At 39.7% G+C, this 12182-nt stretch overlaps 2 protein-coding genes across 2 annotated transcripts; both read right to left on the reverse strand.

Moving 5' to 3' along the window:
• Window positions 1-651: 651 nt before the first annotated feature.
• LOC119729265 lies at window positions 652-4512 on the reverse strand. The gene is made up of 4 exons (XM_038201868.1): window positions 4149-4512; window positions 2251-2388; window positions 1610-1757; window positions 652-738 (listed from the first exon to the last, which is right to left on the reverse strand). Exons 1-4 carry the CDS (start codon window positions 4273-4275, stop codon window positions 669-671), a joined length of 483 nt encoding a protein of 160 aa, XP_038057796.1. The 5' UTR covers window positions 4276-4512; the 3' UTR covers window positions 652-668.
• Window positions 4513-6469: 1957 nt separating this feature from the next.
• LOC119727115 lies at window positions 6470-11408 on the reverse strand. The gene is made up of 4 exons (XM_038198978.1): window positions 11119-11408; window positions 8009-8146; window positions 7369-7516; window positions 6470-6553 (listed from the first exon to the last, which is right to left on the reverse strand). Exons 1-4 carry the CDS (start codon window positions 11249-11251, stop codon window positions 6484-6486), a joined length of 489 nt encoding a protein of 162 aa, XP_038054906.1. The 5' UTR covers window positions 11252-11408; the 3' UTR covers window positions 6470-6483.
• Window positions 11409-12182: the final 774 nt, after the last annotated feature.

Raw genomic sequence — 12182 nt, forward strand, 5'->3', positions numbered from 1 at the left:
GATTCGAGTCACAAAATGGATCCGGACATTCACTTGTGCATTATAACGCTCGAGGTCATGGGCGTCAATCGGTAAGGGGGAGGGGGGGGGGGGACACTGAAGTGTGTGTGGTGTGTGTGTGGGGGGGGGGGGTATCATATTGTTTGTCCCCCTCCCCTTTTTTGTTTCCGAATGTGATTTTATAGCTGATTCAATGACTCCAAAGTCAAAAATCTTTTTAAATGATGATTGTTTCAAACTATAATTGGTTAAAGTGGTCAGAATTGGCCTCAGATTACACCACAAATTAAGCGTCTAGACACCAAGATTTTACGGGGACCTTAAGCGGGCCCCGTACACCACGCCGTTAGGGCATCCTTCTGATCACGGGATGTCCCCCACGGGCTCCCCCCCCCCCAACTTTGTGGTTGTTGCCTAAGTGCGCAGTGGGCGGGCCTTAATGGATCGATCATGGCCCACAACATTTACTCCTTTACCTTAGATATATGTTTGACCCATCACCACATAATTGAAACTCGAATTTCAACACTATTACTAAGTCTTGGTTGTATCGATACACCTTCAGTAAGTTGATGAATTCGGAAATTACTCATAAGTTCATTAATTATAATCTTTTGCTCCAAATTTTCTTCAAATTCATTCCGTAGCCAATTTAAATTTGTGCTGTGTTAGTTGCTATTAGTGATGTCGATGTAGATCTTGTAATCGTCGTTGACCTTCTTCCAAACATTCACTCCCCTGTCAATAAAAAAAAACCAAGAAAGAGAAACTTGTCAAAGTTAATTTCTGAATGCAAAGGGTGTAGGCCTATACTACATGGGGAAAATGTCATCATTTGCAACCATGGGCCCCTTAAAAAAATCCAGGTAGGAAAATTCGTTAGGAGAAAAAAAAATCATATTTTGAAGAGCACGGGTTTTCCACAAAAAAATCGGAAAATTAGAGATTGTAAACATGTAATATTTGAACTGTATACTCAAATATAGTGCTTGTAAAGTACGAGTACAATAACGTTTTTGAAACAGTTAAACGTTATAACGCGTTTAAAAACGTTGTAAACGTTGTAACGCGTTGAAAGTGAAGACGCAAAATGCATATTAGCTCAATTAATTTTGAGTCTGATTCATTATGCAGGTATCCATATCTACCACAAAAAGCCGGGTGAGCCGGTTCACAAGTTACACATATGTTTTATCATAGAGCAAGGAAGTTGCTCTATGGTTTTACATCAATGTGCCCGGTACTTCAGTAACTTTCAAATCATGTCTGAAAATATCCCCCACCCCCCAAAAAGTAAAAAAAAACCTGACATTGTTACCTCGAACTCAGTATGCGGCGCTTAAGACAGTATGAGGCCTAATTATTTATTTTTTTAAAATGTAACTTCGACACTGTCGAATCCCACTTTATGATGCAGCACGATAATATGCGACAGAGGGAACCCTCCCCCTTCGTGTTGGTCATTGTGTTACCAGAATCTCAGGAATTCTTTTGAGATATCTAGGAGGATGTGTTGGGTAACAAATAGTCTAGGGTGTGTATAGGGTATAGGGAGATGGGGGGGGGGGTACCCCTCTGTCCTATATCGTGCTGGGTGAAACCCACTTACTTTCCGTCATAGACACTAGTTCCGTTGGGGTGTATCATGGAGATCTCAATCCATTCCACAACGTAAGATCCGTCTGTAGGTATGATCTCCTTCACAGTGTAGGTAACGTCGACATCCAGCTCAATCCACCACATGTGTTTTCGGGCCGCTGTTGAAATGATAACACAGAGCTAGAGGCAGGCCCTTTTTATAATGACAACCCTGAAAGGGCCGGGTTATTTTGACCATCTCTCGTCCGGGGGGGGGGGGGGGGATTCCCCCCCCCCCAGATCGAGTGCCGAAAAATTACGAAACTCGGTACATGCATATAAAAACTATTCATAAATATCCAAGAAATTTCATGACTATAGGTCAAAGGGATTTGGAATTATGGCTAATTAATTATTCATATGCACGAATGGTAATTCTGGTCTGTGTCGTGGTCCGAATTTTATGTTTTTGGTATCAAAAGATGCGCAAGGCTCGAGGCTTAAAAGTTTGGAACAGCTTGGGTCACACAAAATTATTATTCAAGGCTATCGCGGAAAAGGTTGGGGGGGGGGGGGGTCCGTCCCCCGGCCCTTTTAGGGTTAAATTGCAGTTTCATAAGATGGAATTGAGTAGTTTTCAGTTGTAATGCAATAAATTGAGCTTAAACGTACCTGTTTTGCCAATGTCTGTTGGGGCATCCATACGCATCATTCGGATATCATCGTCGCAGTACGCCAAGAAGCAGTCCACGTCTTCGTTGTTTGCACACGTCTCAAGACTTTTGGTCAACTGCTTTATCTTATCGGACACTGTTGTACATTTCAGACAAAGTTAACGTATAAACTAAGAAATCAAAACTTAAAACGAAAATCGTTTGTTAATTCTGACCACGTTCATTATTCAGTCTTCACCGAAAAAGATTGAATCTCCGTCAACCTTGCCAATATCAAACTATAATGACATTCATATTGGTAAAGAAATATTCAGCAAAAATTATTGACGGTACTGTCTCCCGAATCGCACGATGACCTTGCGTGCCGAATGTTGACATAATGTTGTGATATTTCGACCTCCCAAGAGTTTACATGTGCTCTGAAGACCCACCTAAATTAATACACGCAACATTTCATGAGCTCGTTATTTTAAAACTGGTGTTGTATTGCTGTGTCATCTTTATGTAATTTTCATTTGCGTTTATCTTGTTGTTTCCTTCCGTATATTTGTTGTATTAGTTATTGTTTCTCTATGACTTTAGCATCTAATTAAGGTGGATCTGGCTGACACAACCAAGAACATCTGTGCCTTATGCGAAAACATTGAGTATTAATGAATTTATAATTTTGAAATACATATTCTTGATTGACTAAAATGTGCATATTGTAAAGTTCACGAATAAAACTCACATTAATTCTAATTCAAATACGACCGAAAGTGATGGATTAGTCTTTGAATTTAAAGTAAAATATTTGACAAATTGAGGCATTAGGCCTACTTAGCCTGAGCCATCAAACTTCCGACAGCCGCATAATTTTGTTGAAGGCTAAACTTGAAGGTGATATACATGTACAACAAGTTGCTTTTGCTGGTTTGCGTTCATGCTGGAAAACCCATGCTGTTCTTGTAGTCTGCTTTTTGATACAAACATTCCACTTTTCTTGAAAACGACAGCACACCAGGTGCTATGATTTCACTGGATGATTAGAATAATATTCAAACTGTCTCAGCCATTTATGAATAACAGTTACGTATATACCAAATGTTACTTTGAAAAGAAATCCGCCTCTTTACTAAATAAATGTAAGGTGACAATGTCTGCTTCCAAAGTATTTTTCCTGTTCCCCACGTCCATCGTAAAAAAAAATATACAGCACGCCCCTGAAGTTTTAAAATTGCCACATTTCGAAACCCCCCTTCCAGATACGAGAAAGGATTTAAAATGGGTCCACCATTCTATATTGCTCTTCACACGCTGCTGGTAGACATTCACCGTGGGAATTCCGTGTGGTATACTATTTGCACCGCTAGCGACGTTGAGGCCGAAAGAGAATATATCAGAAGTTTAATCCGGCTGATCATGTCCGCACGCGTTTCGATATTCGCTCCGCGCTTTGTATGCTAGCCCTATGGGCCATGCTGAATCACTGCCCAACCAAGCCGAACTTGGTGCGTGAGTTTCAAGATTTTCCCTTTTAGTCGAATGGAAAGTAAGGTAGGAGAAGCCCAGTTTCTTTGGCAGTCGTTAAAAGATCCATGTCGTTGGTAAATTGAATTAGGGGACGAAGTCACCCGAATCAATCATTAATTTACACATAATGTTCAGCCTTAGACCAAGGAATTTGGATTTGGTACCTTTAGATATACATGTACAGTGTAGAGATATTTCAACAACGATTTTGAGAAACCTGAATTAAAATGTCCCAGGAATGACAGTTCACAAAATGCAGCAGATAGACTGCCATGCATTTTGTACACGGGGCGCCTTGCATGCAAAACTATTGAAACACCACCCCTTCCCCAAGATATTCTGCTCAAGATGCAGGACTATAAACTGTTTTTAGCAATACATTACCACTCGTGCCACGTTCTTCCACCGCCGAGGCGTCAGCTTGTACCTCTTGGAGCACCGAGGCGTCGTGCTTGGCCACGAGGAACCCCACCGTCAGCAGGGCCATCAGGCAGGCGGTAACAGGAGACATGATGACAATACAGGCAGAGGTTGACCAAAAGCTGTCGGTTGAGATCGAAGTCCGGCTTGAAAAACCAAGTCAGTCAGTCAGTCGTGCTTAGCGTGATGCGGGGATGTGCGGCTGAAACTTTTGTCAGAGCATTTATGATTTGTGACTTTGATAGCAATGGTTTATGTTAGTCCCCATAGATGACCAGAGTCGCGTGACGAAGTCATAAATTCTAAATACAGATTTTTAATAGCTAGGGCGATACAATTGCAGGGTTCTTTGGCAATGAGGTGGTATAGAGAAACCCCAAGATGTTTTTCGGCATGGTTTTTTTTTCATAAATGAATTGTGATTCGAATTGTGGGACCACTCTAATAAGGGGAATAATGGATGTGTAAGAAACATGCCCACTGTCTTACAGACAGTATAGGCCCACTCATGTTTAAATTGTGTAATTGTCAATATCAATTTTCAGACAAAAGGTTTTATTTTTTAAATAAAGACTACAGTGTGAGTATGTATTCAGAGAACACTTGTTATTCATCACAAGCCAGTCTTGCAGGGCGTTGGGATTGTGTTTGGAAAGTTCCATTGGCCCAATGAGCAGGACAGTGGCGCACCCAGGATTTGGCTGGGGGGGGGGGGGTTCACAATTTTTATGCAACTTTTTTAGAAGTTGATTTTTTTTCCAAAACTCATGCCCAAAATTTTTGGCCGCAAAAAAATCGGTGTTTGGGGGTTACACCCCTATTATACTACTCGAAAGTAGGCCACATACATATCACGCAGGTCAAATTGTGGGACTTTTAAAAAAAAGTGGGTGCGTCACTGGATCAGGGATAATAATAATGTAAAGCGCTTTGATCTAAGTTAAAAGCGCTATAAATAATGTACCTGTTGTTATTAATATTAAAAAAAAATCACGAAATAGTACAATGAAGCGCCATTTTTCATGCTGGTAATTTATTCTAATGATTGTTCAAACACAGTTTAAACGCGTATTTGAAATCCTTTAACAATAAATGAAAGATAAAACTACATAGGCCTACTATAAAGTTAAGGCCAAAACAAACAAGTCTCCGGTTTCTGGTATGCGCGCGCGTCGCTGTAGCCATGCGCCTCGGCAAAATGAAAAGTTTTTTTTTCAATGAAAGATGATGTCTCAAAACCGCCAAACTCACTGGTTTGACTGGAATCCTGCTGCTGCACATTTTTAACGTGTTTTAGATGGAGTTATGGTCGTGAATAAGCTTTATGTGGCCTCTCTGGACTCCCAATCCCATATAGGCCTATTTATACTAAGTTTAGTCGGGCACCATTTGCAGACATCAGCCGACATTTGAAGCAAAAAAGTCGGGTAAAAAAAAAAAAGCCGCGTCGCCGCACCACTTTTTGGGCAAGCTCCATACCAGAAACCGGAGACTTTTTTTTTGGCCTAAGGAGAATACACGAGAAAGTGTGGATTCGTAATTAAGAGTTCTCGTTGCGCATTGCGCCGAGAAGGAATCTTACAAAGGCATGCATTCGTACCATGGTTATAAATTTACAGAAAGGGCGTATGCGAAGATCTTACGTAATCAAGCTCAGAAGTAATGCAAGGAAAATGAAAAAACCGTGGATTCGTAATTGTTTAATCACGGGCAAGATGAAAACGCCTGAATTCTTTAGTTGCTCGTCTAAAGGAAATGTGCAGTCCCGTGTGTTTTCACGAGGAGTGTGTTGGTGGTTTGGTGCATTGTCCGCGGTGCGAGGCCCCTTGAGCAGAAACATAGTTCAGACGATGAGTTGCTTTTACCAGTGCAGAGTTTTCGCAGTGATGGTCTCATATCGGGAGAATCTTATAGTGAAGACGTCGCATAGAACAATTTCAGGGGAAATTTGCCGTATTTCGGATATATTTCGGATATATTTCGGATACATTATGAATTGATATCCTGTATGTCAATTTTATGCAGGTATTTCATTCCAATTGTATTTCAAAAACAATAGATCTACAATATTTACTTCTTTACCTTTAATATGTTTGACCCATCACCACTTATTTAAAACTCGAATTTCGACAGTATTACTTAGTCTTGGTTGTATCAGTACACACCCTCAGTAATTTATGAATTCAGAAATTAGTCATAATTCAGTACTTATTACTTTTGCTCAATCCGTTTCTTTCACTCACGCACCATTTTAAAGACTTCAAGTTTATTCCGGTTTTTTTTTAAAATTTGCACTGTGTTAGTTGTCATTAACGATGTCAATGTAAATCTTGTAGTCGTCGTTGACCTTCTTCCAAACATTCACTCCCCTGTCAATAAAAAGTCGAAGAAAGAGAAACATGTCAAAGTTAACTTCAGAATCTAAATGGTGTATACAACAGGCTGAAATTGTCATCATTGCAGCCATGGCACTTTTTACGGCCAAGAGAAAAAAGTGTGTTTAAAAATTCCAGCCTTTAGGAAATTCGTTGGGAGAAAACAAAAATATTTTTTGAAGAGCCAGGGTTTAGCACATCTAAATGTGAAAAATAGAGATTTTTAAACATGTAAAATTGGAACTGTACACTAAAATCTAGTACATGTAGTACGAGTACAATAACGTTTTTTGAAACAAACGTTTTGACGCGTTTAAAAATGTTTTAAACGTTAAACAAGTTTAAAGTGAAGACGCAAAAGGCCTATTAGCTCAATTAATTTTGAGTCTGATTCATTATGCTGATATCCATATCTACCACAAACAGCTCTATGGTTTGATATCAATGTGTCCGGTACTTCGATAACTTTCGAATCACGTCTGATAATATCCACCACCCCCAAAAAGACGACACGTGACATTGTTACCCCGAACTCAGTATGCGCGCTTTAAGACAGTATAAGGCCTGATGAATATTTTTAAAACATGTAAATCCGACAGTGTCGCAACCTACTACGTCGACAGTGGGACCCCTCCCCCCCCCCCCTCTTTTGTGTTGGTCATTGTGTTACCAGAATCTCAGGGATTCTTTTGTGATATCTAGGGGGATGTGTTGGGTAACAAATAGTCTAGAGTGTGTATAGGGCATAGGAATATTGGGGGGGGGGGGTACCCCTCTGTCCCATATCGTGCTGGGTGAAGCCCACTTACTTTCCGTCATAGACGGTAGTTCCGTTGGGGTATACCATGGAGATCTCAATCCATTCCACTACGTAAGATCCGTCTGTAGGTATGATCTCCTTCACAGTGTAGGTCGTGACGACATCCAACTTAATCCACCACATGTGTTTGCGGGTCTCTGTTGAAATGATAACACAGAGGCAGGCCCTTTTCATAATGACATTAACCCTAAAAGGGCCGGGTTATTTTGACCAATCTCAGCCGGGGACCCCCCCCCCCAAGATCGAGAGGCGACAAATTATGATCCTCGGTAAATGCGGAGAACAACTATTCATGAATATCCAAGACATTTCATGACTATAGGTCAAAGGGATTTGGAATTATGGCTAATTAATTATTCATATGCACGAATGGTAATTCTGGTCTGTGTCGTAACGCCGAATTTTTTTTCGCTGCGTGGCAACCCGTGGTCCGAATTTTATGTTTTTGGTATCAAAAGATGCGCAAGGCTCGAGGCTTGGGTCACAAATTGTTTTATTCAAGGCAATCGCAGAAAAAAGTTGGGGGGGGGGCATTTCGTCCCCCGGCCCTTATAGGGTTAAATTACAGTTTCATAAGATGGAATTGAGTAGTTTTCAGTTTTAATGCCATTTATTGACCTAAAACGTACCTGTTTTTCCAATGTGTGTTTGGCTCTTGATCGGCATCATTCGGATATCATCGTCGCAGTAAGCCAAGAAGCAGTCCACGTCTTGGTTGTTTGCGCACGTCTCAAGATTTTGGGTCAACTGCCTAATCTTATCCGACACTGTTGTACATTTTAGACAAAGTTAACATAACAAAGAAATAAAAACTAATAATGAAAAGATTTCGTTAATATATTCTGACCACAGTTAACTCTTCACCAAAAAGATGGAACCCACGGTGATAAAACTATAGTTTATACCAACGAACTTTTCTTTATTACAGTCGCTTACTGTATATGGCGGCATGGACCTTATTCACGACGAAGCCATTTTTGGGCGTGTTCCCTGACTGTATTTTATAAATTGTGAAACGTTGAATGGGGCGGTACCAGACTTTTTATATATTCAAGCCTCACTACCATTTTTTTTTAAATGTGGCTTAAAACTGTAGGGGTCTGTTTAATGACAGATTTTAAATTATTCATCAGAGCAGACTGGTATTAATTTGTAATTAACTTTATTTCATGACTTTCATTTCTTCTCGCAAGTTCCACAAATGAAGATTTTACCTCGCTTTCAATTTAATATGGCCGACACGTGAATAAAGCGCATACCGTGTCGCCGCTTTAACGGTGCGACGCAAAGGAACAAGGGTTTCTTACCGTCGCTTCCTCTCCGTTGACGCTTTTATTGACAGTACCAATATCAAACTATGACATTCATATTCGTAAAAATTATTCAGCAAAGAATATTATTGCACTCTCTCCCGAATTGTACGGTAACCTTGCGTGACGAATGTTGACAAAGGGCGTGATATTTCAACCTCCCAAGAGTTTACATGATTTGCTCTGATGAAGACCCGCGTATTACGCGCAACATTTCATTAGCTCGTTCATCTGACTCTTAAAGCTGTAGTCCATCATTTGCAGCCAAATGAAAAGTAACTGGCGTAATTATTGTTGAAAAACATACTTGGTTGAAAGATAGTAGGTGGAGTAAACTCTCTGTGAAATTATTATTTCTGGCAAGCTGTCATTTTGAAGTAATCAACGAAAGAAGGCCTTTCCAACGGTGCGTCTTAAGACGCACCGTAGGAAAATTTAAATTAGTAGTTCGTTTTGTTATTCGGCGCAGCGCGCGCAAGCATTGGCACGACGCACAGGCGCCCCCGGTTGCTATAATTTGTCGGATCAGTGCGCAACATCGCGTATAGCTGCAATTCAAAACAATTCAAAACATGATTCAGCAACTTTTGATTTGAAATTAAGATCCTAGAACGTTGTTTTTCTCGGAATATATCTGAGGCTGAGCTGAAACTTCATCAGGTTAGTTGTTCAGTATCCTTCATTAGATTTTGAACACTTTTGTTGCTTTAAAAGAAACGAAAAAAATGCACAAATTACAAATGATGGACTATATCTTTAATTTGTATTGCTGTGTCGTCTTCATGTAATTTTCATTTGCGTATATATCTCATTGTTCCCTTCCGTATATTTGTTGAATTAGTTCTCTGCCCCTTATAATCTAATTAAGGTGGATCTGCCGAATAATACATAATTATGAGTGATAACAAACATCTGTGTCATATTCGAAGCATTTGAATATTAATGAATTTATAACCTTGCAATACATATTCTTAATTGAATTATGCATATTATTAAGCTCATGGATCTCAAATTAATATCTAATTAAAATACCATTACAATGGACATACGTCGTCATATTTATTAATTAGAAGGTAAAGTAATCTTTGGCGTATTGAGGCATTAATTAAGAGAGTCGTGAAACTCCCAAAGCTGCATAATTTGTTTGAAGGTTCAACATTTGCTTTTGCTGACATGTTATTATAAATGTTATAAATGGGTGGATTTGGGGGTTAGTATTTATTATTGTTACACCGACCTGTTTGCAGTTTTGTTTTGTTCATAGATGTTGGAAAAACCAAGAACAAATGCTGTTCTTGTTGTCTAGTTTTTGTTACAAAAAAAATCCACTTTTCTTGAAACTGACAGCACACCAGGTGTCATGATTGCACAGGAAAATTGAGACATTGTTAGTGATTAAAATCACTTACAGTCAAGTAAGGTATTTCATAATAATTAGGTTAATCAGTTTGGTTTTTATCTCTGCATATACCTTTAAACAAATTACAATGTATGAACACAACAAAAGTTCTTGCCACCACTGGTATTTTAGCCCTGGCAATGTATTATCTATAGGTTTTTCCGGCTATTTTAAAAGACTTCTCATTCAAATTTAGTCATTTACCGTTCAATGTCGAAGTTCAGTCACCCTCTTTAGTCACCGGGTCGAGAATATTCGTCTCAGCTGTTGCCGAATGGCATTTGGAGATCGAATTCGTCTTATATAAATCAATTAGACGAATTTGATTTCTGAATAACAAGGTTTGGCGTAGGCGAGACGAAATCGAATACTCCGGCACGAAAACGTGTGCTCATTGTTTGAATTTGCTTGAACTGAATTGAAACTGTCTTACAAAAGACTAAAATAAACATTAGAATTGCACTTAAGCGATGCTCCTGGACGAATTAGAATACTAGAAACGGTGAATTTGAATGATAAACGTTTTAAAGTAGCCGGGAAAAGTAATTTTTAATGGCAGAAATAATACAATCATACTCTTTATGGGAAACCTTGGAGATGTGTGGTGGGAGCAAACACACATCATGTGGGCTCCAGTGTTTCATCAGCGGTTAAAAGCCATCCACGGGCTCCCGACTAATAGGAATGGGTTAACTGCATTTATGAATAACAGTTTACATAAAGTTACTTTGAAAAAAAAAAATCTGCCTCTTTACTAAATAAATGTAAGGTGATATGTCTGCTTCCAAATTATTTCTCCTGTGCCCATCGCCCATCGTAAAAAAACAAAATAGAGCCGCCCCGAGTTTTAAAATCGCCACATTTTGAAATCCCCCTTCCAGAAAGAGAACTTGAAAGGATTTAAAACGAGCCACTATTCTATTTTGCTCTTGAGACGCTGCAGTGTGGAAGTCCGTGTGTATACCCCCCCCCCCCCAGATATTCTGCTTAAGATGTTGGAGTAAAATGACTGGGTTTAGCGATACATTACCACTCGTGCCACGTTCGGCTTCTTCCACCGCCAAGGCGTCAGCTTGTACCTCTTGGAGCACCGAGGCGTCTTGCTTGGCCACGAGGAACCCCACCGTCAGCAGGGCCATCAGGCAGGCGGTAACAGGAGACATGATGACAATACAGGCAGAGGTGGACGAAGAGCTGTCGGTTTGCGATCGAATTCCGGCTTGAAAAACCAAGTCAGTCAGTCAGTCGTGCTTAGCGTGATGCGGGGATGTGCGGCTGAAACTTTCGTCAACGCAGTTATGATTCCCAATCTAGGTAGCAATTGCTTATGTTAATCCCCGAAAATGACCTGATTCGCATGACTAAGTCATACATTTTAAATACAGATTAGCTAGGCCTATAACACCGGAAGGTCTTTTTGCGATGAGGTAGTATTCACAATAAAGGAGAAACCCGAAGATGTTTTCGACATGTTTTTTTGATAATTGAATTGTGATTCGAATTCATCAAATTGTGGGATCTTTAGATTATTATTACCCCTGATCATTGTGCCAATGAAACTTTCAAAACACAATCCCAATGCCCTGCAAGACTTTAAGACTGGCTTGTGATAAATAACAAGTGTTTTCTGAATACATGCTCACACTCTAGTCTTTATTTAGAAAAAAAATCTTTTGTCCAAAAATTGATATTGACAATTACACAATTTAAACATGAGTGGGCCTATATACTGTCTGTAAGACAGTGGGCATATTTCTCATTCCCCTTATTAGGCCAAAAAAAAAGTCTCCGGTTTCTGGTATGGAGCTTGCCCCAAAAGTGGTGCGGCGACGCTTTTTTTTTTTTTTTTTTTACCTGTTTTTTTTTTTTTTTTGGCTTCAAATGTCGGCTGATGACTGCAAATGGTGCCCGACTAAACTTAGTGCAAATATATGGGAGTCCAGAGAGGCCACATAAAGCTTATTCTCGATCATAACCCCATCTTAAAACACGTTAAAATTGTGCAGCAGCAGGATTCCAGTCAAACCAGTGAGTTTGGCGGTTTTGAGACATCATCTTGTATTGAAAAAAAAACTTTTTCATTTTGCCGACGCG

This window comes from Patiria miniata, unplaced genomic scaffold (genome assembly GCF_015706575.1).
Source record: "Patiria miniata isolate m_02_andy unplaced genomic scaffold, ASM1570657v1 HiC_scaffold_20, whole genome shotgun sequence".
NCBI lineage: Eukaryota > Metazoa > Echinodermata > Asteroidea > Valvatida > Asterinidae > Patiria > Patiria miniata.